General features: G+C 45.5%; 1 protein-coding gene across 7 annotated transcripts in view; it reads left to right on the top strand.

Moving 5' to 3' along the window:
- The window catches only part of LOC115148806 (angiomotin), a 48,102-nt gene that overhangs the window by 8,009 nt on the left and 20,914 nt on the right, over window positions 1–19,179 (top strand). For 3 of the 7 annotated variants that reach the window (XM_029691055.1, XM_029691054.1, XM_029691050.1), the window contains exons 1-4: window positions 14,780–15,922; window positions 17,344–17,553; window positions 18,097–18,155; window positions 18,284–18,344. In XM_029691055.1, coding sequence (XP_029546915.1) covers window positions 18,284–18,344 — 61 coding nt within the window. In that variant the 5' untranslated portion in view covers window positions 14,780–15,922; window positions 17,344–17,553; window positions 18,097–18,155. Of the gene's footprint in view, window positions 1–14,779; window positions 15,923–17,343; window positions 17,554–18,037; window positions 18,156–18,283; window positions 18,345–19,179 lie in introns of those variants that run through there. The other 4 variants (XM_029691052.1, XM_029691051.1, XM_029691053.1 and 1 more) reach the window with 4 other exon arrangements.

Raw genomic sequence — 19,179 nt, 5'->3', positions numbered from 1 at the left:
ACGGAATGAGGTCAGTATCCTTCCAGGATACCCGGGCCAGGTTAATTAGAAAGGCCTGCACGCTGAAGTGCTTTAGGGAGCGTTTGACAATGATGAGGGGTGGTCGTTTGACCGCAGACCCATTACGGACACAGGCAATGAGGCAGTGATCGCTGAGATCCTGGTTGAAGACAGCATAGGTGTATTTGGAGGGCAGGTTGGTTAGGATGATATCTATGAGGGTGCCTGTGTTTACGGATTTGGGTTTGTACCTGGTAGATTAATTCATAATTTGTGAGATTGAGGGCATCAAGCTTAGATTGTAGGATGGCCGGGGTGTTAAGCATGTCCTCATTTAGGTCACCTAACAGCACGAGCTCTGAAGATAGATGGGGGGCAATCAATTCACATATGGTGTCCAGGGCACAGCTGGGGGCAGAAGGTGGTCTATAGCATGCAGCAACGATGAGAGACTTGTTTCTGGGAAGGTGGATTTTTAAAAGTAGAAGATCAAATTGTTTGGGCACAGACCTGGATAGTAAGACAGAACTCTGCAGGCTATCTCTGCAGTAGATTGCAACTCCGCCCCCTTTGGCAGTTCTATCTTGTTGGAAAATGTTATAGATAGGGATGGAAATTTCAGGGTTCTTGGTGGTCTTCCTAAGCCAAGATTCAGACATGGCTAGGACATCCGGGTTGGCAGAGTGTGCTAAAGCAGTGACTAAAACAAACTTAGGGAGGAGGCTTCTAATGTTAACATGCATTAAACCACGGCTTTTACGGTTACAGAAGTCAACAAATGAGAGCGCCTGGGGAATGGGAGTGGAGCTAGGCACTGCAGGGCCTGGGTTAACCTCTACATCACCAGAAGAGCAGAGGAGGAGTAGGATAAGGGTATGGCTAAAGGCTATAAGAACTGGTCGTCTAGTACGTTAGGAACCAAGCGTAAATGGAGTGGGTTTCTGGGCACGGTAGAATAGATTCAAGGCATAATGTACAGACAAAGGTATGGTAGGATGTGAATACAGTGGAGGTAAACCTATTCATTGAGTGACGATGAGAGATATTGTCTCTAGAAACATAATTTAAACCATGTGAGGTCGCCGCTTGTGTGGGAGATGGAACTAAAGGGTTAGCTAAGGTGTATTGAGCAGGGCTAGAGGCTCTACAGTGAAATAAGGGAATTATCACTGACCAAAACAGCAATGGACAAGGCATATTGACATTAGGGAGAGGCATGCATAGCCGAGTGATCATAGGAGTCCAGTGAGTAGCTCGGCGGGTTGGAGACACGGCGATTCAGACAGCTAGCGGGCCAGGGATAGCAAGCTAGCAGAAGGGCATTAGAGGGACGTCGCGACGGAAGAAGTCTGTTGAAGCCCCCTCGTGCTGTTACGTCGGCAGACTAGTCGTGATTGATCAGCAGGGCTCCGTGTGGTAAAGGGTCCAGGCCAATTGGCAAAATAGGTATAGTGGCTAAAGAATTTGTCCGATGGGCCTCTTCAGCTAACAGTCCGATATGCTCTAGACAGCTAGCGGGCCGCGGCTAGCAGATGGGCATTCAGGGGACGTCGTGATGGATGAGCAAGTTGAAAAAACCCCTCGGGCAGATTACGTCGGTAGTCCAGTCATGATGGATCGGTGGGGGTCCATGTCGGCAGTAAAAGGGGTCCAGGCCAATTGGCAAAATAGGTATTGTAGCCCAAGGAGTGGTTGCTGGACCTCTTCAGCTAGCCGGGAGATGGGCCTAGCAAAGGCTAGCTCCAAGCTAATTAGTTCTTGCTTCGGGACAGAGACGTTAGCCAGGAGTGGCCACTCTGATAGCAGCTAGCTAGCTGCGATGATCCACGTGAAACGGTTCAGAGCTTGCGGTAGGAATCTGGAGATATGGAGAAAAGTAAGTCCGATTTGCTCTGGTTTGAGATGCGCTGTGCAGACTGGCTAGAGTTGTCCGGACTAAAGGTTAGCTGATGACCGCTAGCGGTGGCTAGCTGACTAGTAGCTAGTTAGCTGGCTAGCTTCTGTTGGGGGTTCCAGTTCAAATGAAAAAAAAAATAGCAGGGCCATACCACATTGGGTGAGGCGGATTGCAGGAGAGTACGTTGAAGTTGAGGTAAGAAAAATATTTTTTTAAATATATGTGAAGAAATAAACATACATACATACAGTGGAGGAAAAAAGTATTTGATCCCCTGCTGATTTTGTACGTTTGCCCACTTACAAAGAAATGATCAGTTTATAATCCAGAAAAATCCAGAAAAACGAATCCAGAAAAACGCATGTCAAAGATGTTATAAAATGATTTGCATTTTAATGAGGGAAATAAGTATTTGACCCCTCTGCAAAACATGACTTAGTTCTTGGTGGCAAAAGCCTTGTTGGCAATCACAGAGGTCAGATGTTTCTTGTAGTTGGCCACCAGGTTTGCACACATCTCAGGAGGGATTTTGTCCCACTCTTTGCAGATCTTCTCCAAGTCATTAAGGTTTCGATGCTGACGTTTGGCAGCTCGAACCTTCAGCTCCCTCCACAGATTTTCTATGGGATTAAGGTCTGGAGACTGGCTAGGCCACTCCCGGACCTTAATGTACTTCATCTTGAGCCACTCCTTTGTTGCCTTGGCCGTGTGTTTGGGGTCATTGTTATGCTGGAATACCCATCCACGACCCATTTTCAATGCCCTGGCTGAGGGAAGGAGGTTCTCACCCAAGATTTGACGGTACATGGCCCCGTCCATCGTCCCTTTGATGCGGGGAAGTTGTCCTGTCCCCTCAGCAGAAAAACACCCTCAAAGCATAATGTTTCCACCTCCATGTTTGACGGTGGAGATGGTGTTCTTGGGGTCATAGGCAGCATTCCTCCTCCTCCAAACACGGCGAGTTGAGTTGATGTCAAAGAGCTCCATTTTGGTCTCATCTGACCACAACACTTTCACCAGTTGTCCTCTGAATCATTCAGATATTCATTGGCAAACTTCAGACAGGCATGTATATGTATTCTTGAGCAGGGGGACCTTGCGGGCGCTGCAGGATTTCAGTCCTTCACGGCGTAGTGTGTTACCAATTGTTTTCTTGGTGACTATGGTCCCAGCTGCCTTGAGATCATTGACAAGATCCTCCCGTGTAGTTCTGGGCTGATTCCTCACTGTTCTCATGATCTTTGCAACTCCACGAGGTGAGATCTTGCATGGAGCCCCAGGCTGAGGGATATTGACAGTTCTTTTGTGTTTCTTCCATTTGCGAATAATCGCACCAAATGTTGTCACCTTCTCACCAAGCTGCTTGGCGGTGGTCTTGTAGCCCATTCCAGCCTTGTGTAGGTCTACAATCTTGTCCCTGACATCCTTGGAGAGCTCTTTGGTCTTGTCCATGGTGGAGAGTTTGGAATCTGATTGATTGCTTCTGTGGACAGATGTCTTTTTTACAGGTAACAAGCTGCGGTTAGGAGCACTCCCTTTAAGAGTGTGCTCCTAATCTCAGCTCGTTACCTGTATAAAAGACACCTGGGAGCCAGAAATCTTTCTGATTGAGAGGGTGTCAAATACTTATTTCCCTCATTAAAATGCAAATCAATTTATAACATTTTTGACATGCATTTTTCTGGATATTTTTGTTGTTATTCTGTCTCTCACTGTTCAAATAAACCTACCATTAAAATTATAGACTGGTCCTTTCTTTGTCAGTGGGCAAACGTACAAAATTAGCAGGGGATCAAATTCTTTTTTCCCCCACATACATACATACATACATACATACATACACGGGACAAGACGAGGACAAAGACGTCTGACTGCTACGCAATCTTGGATCTTTGCAATGATCAATTAGCTTTTTTAAATTATAAACTTGGATTAGCTAACAGTGTGCCATCGGAACACAGGAGTGATGGTTGCTGATAATGGGCCTCTGTATGCCTATGTAGATATTCCATATCTGCTGAGGAGAGCTGGCGGATTAGGGTTAGACTGGCAGCTGTTCCTCATGAAGCTGGAGAGGCTGAGTACGGCTGGTCTCACAGACTTTTACTATTGACGTTGAGACTGGTGTTTTGCGGGTACTATTTAATGAAGCTGCCAGTTGAGGACTTGTGAGGCGTCTGTTTCTTTAACTAGACACTCTGTACTTGTCCTCTTGCGCAGTTGTGCACCGGGGCTTCCCACTACTCTTTCTATTCTGGTTAGGGCCAGTTTGCGCTGTTCTGTGAAGGGAGTAGTACACAGCGTTGTACAAGATCTTCAGTTTTGGCAATTTCTCACATGGAATAGCCTTCAATTCTCAGAACAAGGATAGACTGACGAGTTTCAGAAGAAATGTCTTTGTTTCTGGCTATTTTGAGCCTGTAATCGAACCCACAAATGCTGATGCTCCAGATACTCAACTTCTCTAAAGAAGGCCAGTTTCATTGCTTCTTTCAATCAGCACAACATTTTTCAGCTGTGCTAACATAATTGCAAAAGGGTTTTCGATGATCAATTAGCCTTTTAAAATGATAAACTTGGATTAGCTAACACAACGTGCCATTGGAACACAGGATTGATGGTTGTTGATATTGGACCTCTGTACGCCTATGTAGATATTCCATAAAAAATCTGTCGTTTCCAGCTACAATAGTATTTACAACATTTAACAATGTCTACCCTATATTTCTGATCAATTTGATGTTATTTTAATTTTCTAAGTGCCGTAAAAAAAAATTGAACGGTAGTGTAAATGTATTTTTTATTTCACCTTTATTTAACCAGGTAGGCTAGTTGAGAACAAGTTCTCATTTGCAACTGCGACCTGGCCAAGATAAAGCGTAGCAATTCGACACATACAACAACAGTTACACATGGAATAAACAAAACATACAGTCAATAATACAGTAGAACAAAAGAAAACAAAAAGTCTATATACAGTGAGTGCAAATGAGGTAAGTTAAGGCAATAAATAGGCCATGGTGGCGAAGTAATTACAATATAGAAATTAAACACTGGGATGGTAGATGTGCAGAAGATGAATGTGCAAGTAGAGATATTGGGGCGCAAAGGAGCAAGATAAATACAGTATGGGGATGAAGTAGGTAGATAGATGGGCTATTTACAGATGGGCTATGTACAGGTGCAGTGATCTGTGAGCTGCTCTGACAGCTGGTGCTTAAAGCTAGTGAGGAAGATATGAGTCTCCAGCTTCAGAGATTTTTGCAATTCGTTCCAGTCATTGGCAGCAGAGAACTGGAAGGAAAGGCGGCCAAAGAAGGTGTTTGCTTTGGGGGTGACCAGTGAGATATACCTGCTGGAGTGTATGCTACGAGTGGGTGCTGCTAATATAAGAGATGTTTTGCTCATTTTGTAAAGGGTGGGCACAGTCAGACAGGAAGGATTCTCCACTGTCAAGACCAACTGGTACCAACACTTCTTTACCCCTAACGGCCATTGCCATTTGAACACAGGGAATAGGAGGAGGTAGGCTAGTCTGTCTGATGGAGACGTGGGGTTGGGGGTGGCTTGCTTTTTTTCTTCCTTTCCTGTTGATACTGAATTTAGCACTTATGCTATGCATTTCTTAGGGGTTTTTTTTCATTCTTTTGAGTGGCAACCTGAAGGTATATTTTTTTAATAAAAGAATAATTTGAAGTGGATGATGAACCTGTTGCATGCTCCAATAGACAAATTTAACATTCATATGAAAGTCATTTGTTGAAAATGTTAACATTTGTTGAATGAATAAATAAATGTTACACTCATATTTCATGAAGTTGTTCTTTCTTCTTCTAGCTAGAAAGCGTTCTCCTGGGAAGGACACAGCCGTGACACACAGGTTATCGCAATGATTAGAGCTTGTCGACTCATCTGAAGCCACATTTGTGGATTACAATACATCTACCAAAACAATAGCACAGAATACAGATCAACAAGCACTGTTTGAATGCGCAAATGCACATTCTACCGTTGTAAATGTTAGGGAATTCAGAACATTTGCTCACATTGTAGTTTTATTTGTGAGCTATGTTGAATATATTTACAGATCATCCATTTATTTGTGACATGGTGAATATTTGTGAAATATTTTTTACGTATTGTTTTATTTACTAAATATTTACAGATCATAATTATGTTTGAGTTATGTGGACTATATGCACGGATGGTGGTAGACACATTTACAGAATAAAGAAGCAAATCTCACTCGATGAATGTGATGTAGCAGGTTGAGTTTATAATATTATTTTTCATGAAGTACATTGAGACTAAGTTACAGCATAGTGTTTCATGGTGCCCTATCCCACGTTTTACAATTACTGTAGTTACCCAATACATTACCCCACCCCACCCCCTCTGTCCCTTTCATATGTGTCATATATCCTGTAATTGATTACTGCATGTTTCATGCATTGTTGTGTCCTGTGCTCAGTTTTGAACCTTTTATTCTTTTAATTATGCTTTTATTATACAGTATTTGAGACAGACATGGGATCATTTCACTTTGCTTGTGGAGGTCCTCAAAAAGCTTTCCAACTTCCTAACAACAATCAGTCCTTCCATTCATGGCAGATGAACGAGCCTTATCCCAGTCTATTTTCACTCACATTCATCCTCTAGCCTTTGTGTGACAGTACCATTGGCAGCTCTGTTTTCCTGTGAGGAGACTTCTGTTCCATTATTAAGCTGAATGCCCCTTTATGTTATACCCCTGTAGGTTCAATTAGTGTGGACAGATGTCCCCCTGCTCCTCAGGAATGTGGTAGACTAGTAGTAGTCCTGGGGGTAGCTGGTGTGGCACACATGCTGTCCGCTATGACAAGGGACGGGCCTTGTTGGTGTAGTTTGAAGAAAACTGTACGTAGACCGAAACACGTTCAATAACTTTCATCATTATAGACTAAGAATGATTTACATGTAATGATCACACATGGAAATGAGAATGTTATTTCTATGTGATCACTGATCATACTAAGGTAAATATGAGCTGGAGTTGTGGATTGGTCTGTCCAGTCCGCTCTGGTTACACACTCGTTAGTCTAACTGTAATTGACCCTTATGTTCTTAATTTACCCACTTGACACAGTGATGCCTCATGGAATGATATTATTCTTATCGGATTTTTATTATTTAATTTTATCTTATCAAATTCTGTGATTCTAAGCCTACATCTGCCCAATTCATACCTAACCCATTGAAATATTTTTATATTACATGAAAGTGTGTTTGTTAGGATCCATTCCAGAGGGAAAGCTAGGGTTATTCTCTTTGACCACAGTGATTTGGTTCCTTCCGTTTGACAGGATTCCAAGAAATGCTCAAATTACAAAGAACAATGACCTTCTCTGGTCTCTGACTGTTTGGATCTGAGCCAGTGTTGATTATCCCGCCCTTGTCCTGTCCCCTTCCTTCCTCTGTATGGTGGCCCTGCCTGGGCCAATGGGGAGCCAAGGAGCCGGGGGCCTTTGAGTCTTAGAGGTGGTGGTGAGTGTCTGCCAGAGCAGTGCCTAGCACCATTGACTCACAGCAATGGAATGTCTCTGACTGTTCCACTCACTCTGCCTCGCTCTCTCGTTATCTCGTTATCTCTCTCTATCTCTCTCTCTCTCTCTCTCTCTCTCTCTCTCTCTCTCTCTCTCTCTCTCTCTCTCTCTCTCTCTCTCTCTCTCTCTCTCTCTCTCTCTCTCATTTTCTCTGTAGTGCTCTTTTTCTGTATAGTTTGCTCCCTCAGCTTCCCCTTCTATCTCCCTCCTTAGCCGCTTGCTCTCAACCTCAGTCCCAAATTTTTCTCTCATTCCCTCTCCCGCCTTCCCTCCGTTCCCCTCTCTTTCTCTAGAGGAGGCCCAAAGTCATGTCTGCTGACTCAGCCTAGGAATAATCCAAATGCCTCTTGATTTCCTATGAGCTCACGCGACATCCACAGTGGGTGTAGATTATCCACAATCTGCTTAATAATAATCTTTTCAGTAATATCAGCACACTCATTAATGAATGAATGAAAAATGCAACTTCAAGGGGGGGGGGGGGGGGGGTGTGATGCAAAATGCTTGGCTAGATACTGACTCATTTACAGACACACAACACCCCAGACACATCATTCACTAGGTCCCCAGGTGGAAGTGTCACTCAGTACAGTATCAGTGTTTTGGGCAAAACCTTCCCAGCTGTGATCCCCTGGTCCGGCTCCACTTCCAGATGGAGTTTGTTTTGGACACAGGAGCATTTCCGTCAAGGGCTCACTCACGAATCCCAATGAAGTTGTAATCGGTGGTAGTGTAATTCAGTCTACTGGGACAGAGTAGGACGGAGCTCTGAGTCCGCCATTGCTGTCAGTCTCGTGATCGACTGTTGAGTTGTAGATCTGGCATTATAAACCCAGATAGTTGATATTCTTCACACTGTTGTTCCAGAAACATGGAAAGGGTTGAACTGAAAGGGGAGGGGGTTGAGGGGGAAAGAAAGGTAGAGCCAGGGAGTAGGGGGCGAGGAGAGGGTAAAGAAGATGAGAGGTTGATTTTCCTTGTCGTAACTGTTGAGGAAGACCAAATCATTCCACAGCCAGTGTGACAGAGAGAAAAAGCGATTTCATCTCTGCAGCACATGCTTCCCATCAAGTGTGTGTGTGTGTGTGTGTGTGTGGTAAGAGGTTTAGGGAGTTGTATATGAGCGGTTGGGGGGGGGGTTGGTGTCTGAAAGGTTGGCTCTGTATCAGGAACATTTGTGTGTGTGTTGCGGAGAGAATGAAACCACATTACAGAGATTGTGATTGAGTTGGAAAAAGAGAGAGATGGAGAGAGGCTCCAGAGAGGAAGCATGTCAGCGTTGTCAAAATGGCTGCTGCTGGGTTTGGTCCATTTATGATGACTGATTCTCATTTAGGAAGAGGGCCAAAGATCTTCAACTCATCAGATAAAATCACTTTACCCATGTCAACACCTCTCTCCAAACCCTCCCCGACCAACCAGAACTAGAGTTTTTAGCCATTCAAATGGAGGGTTATTGAATTCCTTCTCCCCAACAAAGGACTTTCAAAAAAACAGTGAACCGATATGAGCAATTCCACGGTAACAGAATGACGTTGAGACATCCATTTTTCCACTTTAAACTATTTCAAATCAAACTTTGTCACATGCGCCGAATACAAGTGTTGACCTTACTGTGAAATGCTTACTTACAAGCCCTTAACCAACAGTGCAGTTCAAGAAGAATTAAGAAAAGATTTACCAAATAAACTAAAGTAAAGAATAATAAAAAAGTAACACAATAACATAACAGTAACGAGGCTATATACAGGGGTTACCGGTACCGAGTCAGTGTGCAGGGGTACAGGTTAGAGGTAATTGGTACATGTAGGTAGGGCTGATGTTACTCTGCATAGCTAATAAACAGCGAGTAGCAATAGTGTAGAAAACAAATGGGGGATGTCAATGTAACAGTCCGGTGATTAATTGTTCAGCAGTCTTATGGCTTGGGGGTAGAAGCTGTTAAGGAGCCTTTTAGACCTAAACTTGGTGCTCTGGTACAGCTTGCCGTGCAGTAGCAGAGAAAACCAGTCTATGACTTGGGTGACTGGAGTCTGACAATTTTATGGACTTTCCTCTGACACCACCTATTATATACCGACTATTATATAGGTCCTGAATTGCAGGAAGCTTGGCCCCAGTGATGTACTGGGCTGTACACACTGCCCTCTTTAGCGCCTTACGGTCAGATGCCAAGCAGTTGCCAAACCAGGCAGTGATGCAACCGGTCAGGATGCTCTCGATGGTGCAGCTGTAGAACTTTTTGAGGATTTGGGGACCCATTCCAAATCATTTCAGTCTCCTGAGGGGGAAAAGGTGTTGTCGTGTACTCTTCACGACTGTCTTGGTGTTTGGACCATGATAGTTCGTTGGTAATGTGGACACTCTCGACCCGCTCCAGTACAGCCCTGTTGATGTTAATGGGGGCCTGTTCAGCCCGCCTTTTCCTGTAGTCCACGATCAGCTCCTTTGTCTTGCTCACATTGAGGGAGAGGTTGTAGTCCTGGCACGACACTTCCAGGTCTCTGACCTCCTCCCTATAGGCTGTCTCATCATTGTCAGTGATCAGGCCTACCACTGTCGTGTCATCAGCAAACTTAATGATGGTGTTGGAGTCGTGCTTGGCCATGCAGTCATGGATGAACAGGGAGTACAGGAGGGGACTAAGTACACACCCCTGAGGGGCCCCAGTGTTGAGGATCAGCGTGGCAGATGTGTTGTTACCTACCCTTACCACCTGGGGGCGGCCTGTCAGGAAGTCCATGATCCAGTTGCAGAGGGAGGTGTTCAGTCCCAGGGTCCTTAGCTTAGTGATGAGCTTCGTGGGCACTATGGTGTTGAACGCTGAGCTGTGGTCAATGAATAGCATTCTCACATAGGTGTTATTTTTGTCCAGGTGGGAAACTATACAACTATATGCAGAAGGAATACTTTTAACAATTTCCACTGAACATTTTCCAAAAACACATTTACTCAGATGTATAATTTGGTAGTAGAATGATGGTAAAATCTTGATTAGTTTTTTTTATGGCACCACATTTTCCAAAAACTCTTAAATATCTTGCCCAGATTAAGATTCAAAGGTTTCTGCAGAAAGAGTGGGGTGACAGCGATGACATAACACCTTGAGTTGAAAAAAATCTATTTTGGTTATTGAACTACAGTAAGTAACAGAATGAGATCATGGGTCCCTGATCTGTACTTCACAGAAATGCATAATTATGAATGTCATTCTCTTCATGGTTATCTATCCTGAATAGGTACACAAAATGTAATTTCCTCTTTTGCATGTTTGGTTATTATTCTACTCTGGCTATTATTCTAATGATTAATACGACCAAACTTGGTTGGACCGAACCAAAACTGTACCAATCAGAGACATCAAGTTTGGACATTACAGTACGGTAGAGTTCAGTGTAGTACAGTACAACACCGTAAATTATACTTGTGCTCTACTGTACTAAACTCTACTGTATTGTACTGACCTATACTCTACTTTTCTTTACTGTACTGTGCCGTCCAAACTTGTGAAAGAGGTTTCTGATTGGTTCAGATTTGGACTAACCAAATTTCAACAACTTTTTAACGTCAATAGACATTCGGTGTCAGTCGGTGCTCAGTGGGTGAGAGGGCTGGTTACAGTAAATGGAACGAGAGGGGGCTCATGGGAGGGAGGGATTGTTTTCACACTTTTGCTTTGACCACCACGTGACAGAAAGAACAGTTATGAGCTGAACATAGGTGTGCTAATGGGAGGTAGGACAGTAGCAGGTGATCCAACTGGTTTGTGACAACTATGAATTCTCAATGTAGTTGTAGTATTTCTGTAAAATATTTTTTGGGTATTTATGTTACTGATTTGGTAACAGAATGACAAAGTCCAAAGAAATGTGCAAAAGGAAGAGAGCGTACAGATATGTCTGTGTGTGTCAGATTTTCTTGGCCTGTTTCTGTCTTCCCCAGTTGTGCTGCGGTGGGAGAATCTCCCAGGCCAGAGCCCAGTGTAAAGGACGCCTAGGGAGAGTAGGCTTCATGCTCTCTACCGCCGGGGGAGGAAGAGGGGTGGCCGTTCCAGATTGGAATGTTGCATTTCCTGCTTGGTTCCTGCCATGTTTCTCAGTTTTCCCTTGTTCCCCCAATCTCTCTCTCTCTCTCGCTCTGTACCAAATATCCTCTTTCACTCCCCTCATGCCTTTCTTGTGACCTTCCCTACATATTTCTCTCCTCTCTGCTCTAGCCCGCTTTTCTCCTTCACCCTTCTACCTCCCTCCCCGTCCCTCTCTCTCCTCTCTCCCATAACAATATTATCAGTGTTATCTTGTCCTACATTAAGTTGAGAGAAAAGCTGAACGTGGACGAGCTCTCTGGAGTTCATTAAACCACTGGAAGCCTTCCACTAATGTTCCACTCTTACATAAACACTGCCGAGAAAGATGACCGTTTGTGTGTGCGTGTGTGTGAGTGAAGGGGGCCAGTATGCTTTAGCAACAGGGTTCTTTGGGGTCAGTTGCCTCTCTCTCCCAGTGTGTTTGTGTGTCAGAAGGGGGTTGTCATATTGGGATCAAAAACCCACACATTCCCTGGAATGTTCCCTGGGGCTAAGTGTGCGACTATACAGTGTTTGTTACTGTGCAGTGGACAGAAGGCAGATGCAGGACAAAGACAGTCATCTCCTTCAGTCCCTTCTCTCTACGCAGAGCAAACAGTGGACCTGAAGCAGTTGGGAACTAGGACACTGTTCTCTGCCCTCTACAGCTGCATGTGTATATGGGCCGAGTGAGAGTCCCTTCTGAGAAAACATGGCTGGGACTCTTGTGAGACACAGGGAAGTAATGGTTGAGTGTTTGCGTAGCATCCTAGTTTCCCAGCCCCTAGCCCTGGGCAGACCAGGGTTCAAATACTATTAGAATTATTTGTAAATACTTTGGCTGGTTGATTGCACTTGCCTGTTGTAGTGAAACCAATGGAAAAGTCCTAAAGGTGCAAATCCTGCTTGCATGGCAGTCCAGGCAGGCTATTGCAAATGCCAGAAATATTTGAAAGATTTCAAGTAGTATTTGAACCCAGGTCTGCCCCTAGATCTATTCCTGGTCTGAATAGAGTGTAAGTCATCTTCATCTTACCTACTGCTCCTGTTCATGATTCCCCTGGGGAAAACTAAGTGTGTGTGTTCATGATTCCCCTGGGGAAAACTAAGTGTGTGTGTTCATGATTCCCCTGGGGAAAACTAAGTGTGTGTGTTCATGATTCCCCTGGGGAAAACTAAGTGTGTGTGTTCATGATTCCCCTGGGGAAAACTAAGTGTGTGTGTTCATGATTCCCCTGGGGAAAACTAGTGTGTGTGTTCATGATTCCCCTGGGGAAAACTAAGTGTGTGTGTTCATGATTCCCCTGGGGAAAACTAAGTGTGTGTGTTCATGATTCCCCTGGGGAAAACTAAGTGTGTGTGTTCATGATTCCCCTGGGGAAAACTAAGTGTGTGTGTTCATGATTCCCCTGGGGAAAACTAAGTGTGTGTGTTCATGATTCCCCTGGGGAAAACTAAGTGTGTGTGTTCATGATTCCCCTGGGGAAAACTAAGTGTGTGTGTTCATGATTCCCCTGGGGAAAACTAAGTGTGTGTGTTCATGATTCCCCTGGGGAAAACTAAGTGTGTGTGTTCATGATTCCCCTGGGGAAAACTAAGTGTGTGTGTTCATGATTCCCCTGGGGAAAACTAAGTGTGTGTGTTCATGATTCCCCTGGGGAAAACTAAGTAGATGTGTGTTCATGATTCCCCTGGGGAAAACTAAGTCTGTGTGTTCATGATTCCCCTGGGGAAAACTAAGTGTGTGTGTTCATGATTCCCCTGGGGAAAACTAAGTGTGTGTGTTCATGATTCCCCTGGGGAAAACTAAGTGAGTGTTTGTACTTAGTGATGGGTTCTCAGGACCCCATATGTAACCTGTAGTATGACTCTCCAGGGAAACCATGTGTCCGTGGTGGGGTGTGAGGTGTTCCCAGGACCCCTGAATGTGTAACCTGCACTATCTCTCCTGAGGGAAAAAGGACTTGTGTGTACAACGTGTTCTCTGGAGACGGCAGGATACGCACCCTGTGTGCGTGTGGTGCGCTTTCAGGACCCAGTGTGTGTATCCTGCAGTATGTCTTCTGAGGGGAAAAAGGGCTGAAACCTGCAGTGTCTCACACTGATGAGGTCAAACGTCAACCTTACTGTCAGGGGCCGTTTCTCTCTTTGTCTCCCTCCATCTATCCCACACTATAGTTCTCTCTCCTTTTCCTTCCTGTCTTGTTTCAAGTTTCAGGTTTTATTAGTCATATGTACAGGATACACATGGTATACACCGTCCAATGAAATGCTTACTTTCCAGTGGCAACACCCCTCTTTCCTTTTCCATTCTCTCTCCCTTCCCCCTCTCTCCCACTGCTGCTCATCCCGCTCTGCATTCCTGGTGTATTAGCAGAATAAACAGGCCGTGTGTGGGGGCGCTGGGAAACTTGCGCACTGAAGGCAAATATTTACATAAGACAGTGCAACCTCAGGCTCCATTCAAAATATGAAGGGGCATTTCATAATAGGCATAACTAGCTACTGCTGTATATCAGTGCATCTCAAAGCTCCCTGTTAATCGCTGGCTGAAGCTAGGAGCAGAGGTTGAAACAGTGTTTCTCTCTACACAGGTCTGGGATCAGGCTGAATGCCTCACTCAGATGAGATATGTTTCTGGTCATAAGCCTGTAGGTCTTAGAACCTGGCTGGCTATCAATGATTGATGCCATTTTAATTCAATGGAGCTCTGAGTGATGGAGAGAGGGAAATCTGTTGTCTTACTATCTCCCTTTAACTCTCTCACTCGCTCTTTCTCTCTTTCCCACTCACACTCTCCCTCTCCTCCTCTTCCCTCTCTCTCCTCCTCTTCCCTCCCTCTCCTCCTCTTCCCTCTCTCTCCTCCTCTTCCCTCTCTCTCCTCCTCTTCCCTCTCTCTCCTCCTCTTCCCTCTCTCTCCTCCTCTTCCCTCTCTCTCCTCCTCTTCCCTCCCTCTCCTCCTCTTCCCTCTCTCTCCTCCTCTTCTCTCTCTCTCCTCTTCTCTTCCTCTCCTCCTCTTCCCTCCCTCTCCTCCTCTTCCCTCTCTCTCCTCCTCTTCCCTCCCTCTCCTCATCTTCCCTCTCTCTCCTCCTCTTCCCTCTCTCTCCTCCTCTTCCCTCCCTCTCCTCCTCTTCCCTCTCTCTCCTCCTCTTCCCTCTCTCTCCTCCTCTTCTCTCTCTCTCCTCTTCTCTTCCTCTCCTCCTCTTCCCTCCCTCTCCTCCTCTTCCCTCTCTCTCCTCCTCTTCTCTCTCTCTCCTCTTCTCTTCCTCTCCTCCTCTTCCCTCTCTCTCTCCCTTTAGGGTTTTTGTAGAGAGACTGACTAACTCTTGCACAGCTTTCCCAGCCATTCTATCTGTGTAGGCCTGTCTGTCCCTGTCTGACTCACTGATCTGGGGCCAGCGGGAGTCTGCACCTGTGCCCATCCACTCACACTCCCACCTGATTCCAGACCTGCCTGCCAGGGTTGACTTTGGCTCCCCCAGCCTGGCTACTGATGAAAGACAAGGACAAGAAGTTAACGAGAGTTTAGACACACGCACACACACACCGCACACAGGTGGTCAGGACCCTCATCAGGGATCAAAGGACCTGAATCAGCTTAATTTGGACGAATCTTCTCCCTTTCTCCTGTGATGTTGAGTTCAATGAGTCCATGTTATTTAGCCGACCTGAGTCACCCTTAGTTTGTTTTGGCCCCAAACCCATTATCATCTGTTAGTGATTGTCCCTCAATGGGTTTCATAATATGACTATGTTTTGGTGTCACATCTGAATCACCTGCCTTTTAGCTAGGTTACTCAACTCTCTTACCTGTCTGTGAGAATCTCTCTGGCCTGACTCATTTTTATCTTCCTTAACCCTTATATCATACCTGTCTGTTGGTCTCCCCCTCATCTCGCTCATATCTCTTACCTCTGCGTCCCCCATCTCTGCCTCTCTCTCTCTCTTTCCTGACTCACCTGTTTGTCTGTCCCTCCATTGGTACGACAGGTGAGGGCTGGCCCTCTAAAGAGGAAGTGTGTGTGGTGAAGCAGCAGGTGGCTGGCGGGTTAATGGTATAATGGTAAACGGTGTAAAGGAACGGTTACACCAGAGCGCAGGTATGAGGGTGTGACGAGATCCTGGAGGTCCTCCAGATCCACCTGTCCTCCTAGTCCAAGCCCCACCTGCTGGAAAGAGGGAGGGAAGAAGAGAGGTGTGCCGCGGTAGCTCTTTGCAGAACGAAGGTATGAGCTGAGAGCAGTGTGTGATACTGAGTGCGTTAGCTGCTTCGTGGGAAAGATTGACTTGGATTGAATACAGTAGGCTGGATCTCTTGGCGTTGTTTGGTTCTGTGGAATATCTCATGATATTTCATTGTAGCCTACTGCTCCCTTGGTATGTGATCCTTTATAATACTTTGTGTGAATTTGCAGTTAAGATCCATCATGGCAGTGGTATTTCAAACAAGGTGGATGGATGTGAGACATGAACTTGAATGTTATTTCTCAAATCGTGACAGTGGAATTTCAAACAGTGTGCGTGTTGAGGTGAATGTCATGCTGTGCCTGCTGAGACCCAGGCCAGACCCAGGCTAGCTCAGGTATGTGTAAAGGTACGCCAGGCCTCTGACTCTCTGTAGGTGTTGTTTTCAGTCACGACTGACTCACACACCATGGCCAACACTTAAACTGTCAGCAAGGTGTGTGTGTGTGTGTGTGTGTGTGTGTGTGTGTGTGTGTGGCTGACATGACACAGAGGTCAAAGCCACTGGGAACACTTACAGGGAGACCTATCTGAGGAACGACCGGAATGCCAGATTCCCTGAATCCACTGCGGCCAGCTCTGGCTACGGAATAAACTGTTTATCTGAAACCGTCAAGGAACTTACAGTTTGAGTGCCAGCAAACGGTGGGAGAGGGGGTTGATGGGACCATCTGGAAGTCATTATTCAGAGGGGAGGGGGATTAGTCCTTGTTGTGATACTGATTGTCTTTCTCATCATACTGTCCTATCGTGTGTGTGTGTGTGTGTGTGTGTGTGTGTGTGTGTGTGTGTGTACTCTTACATTTGTTTTTACATGTATGTACGTGTGTCTGCAAGTGGATGTACGTGTCTTGGGTGTGTGTGTGTTTTGAGAAACCAAATCTGTCTTTATCAGCACTGATTGCTCTCGCTGTGTTAGAGGAAGGGAAGTGCATGTGTGGGGTATGGCTGCCAGGTCTGTAGGACCCATTTCTGTGGAGAGTTTGACTGTCTCTCCGGGATTTCTGAACGCCTGTTGACAAAGAACCTAGGGAAGAACATTAAGCGGACTTTCTCTTTCAAAGTTGTTTTTCCGAATACTTGAACTTGTTTTAGCTGTAACTGTCTCACCAATGTTCAGTAACGTCTCCGCGAAAGATTGTGTCCAGAGAATCACCCCTGGTTCACACAGAGATGGGAGTTGTCTTGTTTTGTCAAGAGAAAGCTCAGATCCCCTTTCCAGTCTATGTTCTGACCGAATCCTGAACATCCTCATATCCTGTGTTCGATTCCAGCCAAAGGCCAACACACACACACACACACGCACAGTTACTTCCCAAACCCCTGCACAGCCAGTCACACAGCTGTAGGGGGCAAGGCTCACTATCTGCTCACGGCCAAACCTGAGAGGGAGGAAACGACTTGACTGAAAGTGCCCCCCCCCCCCCCCCCCATTTCACATTCCCAAAACCCTCGCCGCTCCTCCTCCCCTGAGCGGCCCCTGCGGCCATGCGTGTGGGACCCCACCCCCATTATTGAGGCTGGTTGGTTGAGAGTGGCTCTTCCTGTTGCAGAGTGGCTGGGGCTAAGCGACGTGGACCAGCGCCTCTACGTGTTGGAGCGCCTGGAGGAACTGGTGACGCTACAGGACCAGCAGGAGACCCCCACCGGACCCCCCGGAGACCCCCATCTCGGTACCTGTCCTCCCCAGCATCCGCAGCATCATGAGCAGCAGAGCCCAGTGAGAGCAGTGCCGGAGGAGTGCGGTGAGAGCATCCACACAGGTAGGTGACCAGAGGGAGGGAGTAGAATAAGTCTAGGGGGGTATAGAAGATGGCAGGGGTTACGAAATCACAGCGAGGGGGGGGGGGGAATTAACGAGCAGATTTTAAACGAGCCAGTACAGTAAGACTGAGTTTTGATTTCAAGCAACCCAACACAATTCATCTGGCACAGTAGTAGTTTTACCCTTTTCATGAATTTGATTGAGCAGAAGTAGATGATTCTGAATGCCAATGTTAGTTCATGAATTTACATCAGTATAGTGTAGAGACTACTATGTGAAAGTAAAAGGAGTTAAGAAATGCCCCCGCCTGCTTGGTGTCCAGTCTAGTGTGCTGCCTTCCTGCCTGTCAGATTCCCTACTTCCTCTGTATACAGGACGCAGGCAGCAGCCTTTTAAATCAATCACTGTGTCTCGCTGTGTCACAAACCAATGCCTTCTGTCATGCCACTGCATCCTTCATTTCTCTCCCCGTTTATTTTCAGTTGTTTGTGTTTTGTTTCTGTTCCATCCTCCATTTGTCCGTTGTCCTGGTTGGTACTAGTTGGTTCTGAAGAGGGCGGGTCAGAAAAAGGAGAAGAGCGGCAGGAAATAGCAGTGGATGTATGTCGGGGAGAGTATACTACCATTGTGACATTCATTTCTCTCTCTTTTCCTTCTTCGACTTGGAAGAGAGCCCCGCGGGCGGAGGGCCCAAAGCTGACTTTCTTATATTTATTTATTTACCACAGATGTTTCGGAAAAAAGCTTCGTCCTCCTTGAGAATGAGAAGAATATCAGAAAGCAATAGATGTAATAATTTCACCTTCATTACTTTGTAGATGGTTACTCTTTAACCACTAGATCTCTTAAATGGCATTCAAGGTTGTCAGTGGAAACCACTCCATAGAACCCAGTTTGAAGAAGAAAAAAAAACCATGAAAGAAGTCTGAGTTTCTAAATAGCTCCTTAATCTAGTGAAGCCCTTAAAGCGTAACACTTGCTTGTGGCTTTTTATTGGATGAAGTTAAAGAGTACATTTTAACTCTCCGGAAATGAGTGTGTTTGATTTAGACCTGCGTGTTAGCTAATTAACAGCTAACATGCCCTGGGTGGTTTCTACTTTATAACTTTGTATGTTTTTTTACTAAAACACGTTTGCCTTCCCCTACTGTATGATTGTCATATGTCTACCAATCACAATGCCTAGCTTGGGATCAAAGAGTTTTTCGAATCAACGGTTTTGCTTTCTGCGAATGATCTGCTGGGTAATGATAAAATGAGTCGGGAGTAATTAAAATGGGCACGATTCATTCGACGATAGTAGTGCTCTCTGCATGTTAACAGTAAAAGTCTGATGTCCTGCACAAGGGGAGTGGGGTTACAGTATACGCTCCTGGGTGGTCCTTAACGCTCTGACTCTGGGATTTAGGACCATGTAATCGGTTGGTTTGGGTGACCTTCAATTTGGCCTGACCATAAGTCAGTATTTCTGCTGACGATGGTGTTGTGTAGTCATATGTTTAATTTGGCTCTAAATAGCCTTGGAAACCGACATTTGTAAGCACCCGATTTGGCCTTTAAAACCCATAAAATACCTTCCAATGCTACTCATTTGTCAAAGTGAGTTTTGGTTTGATATGCTTTT

Source organism: Salmo trutta, chromosome 15, assembly GCF_901001165.1.
Source record: "Salmo trutta chromosome 15, fSalTru1.1, whole genome shotgun sequence".
NCBI lineage: Eukaryota > Metazoa > Chordata > Actinopteri > Salmoniformes > Salmonidae > Salmo > Salmo trutta.
This window is presented reverse-complemented; position numbering and strand designations above follow the sequence as displayed.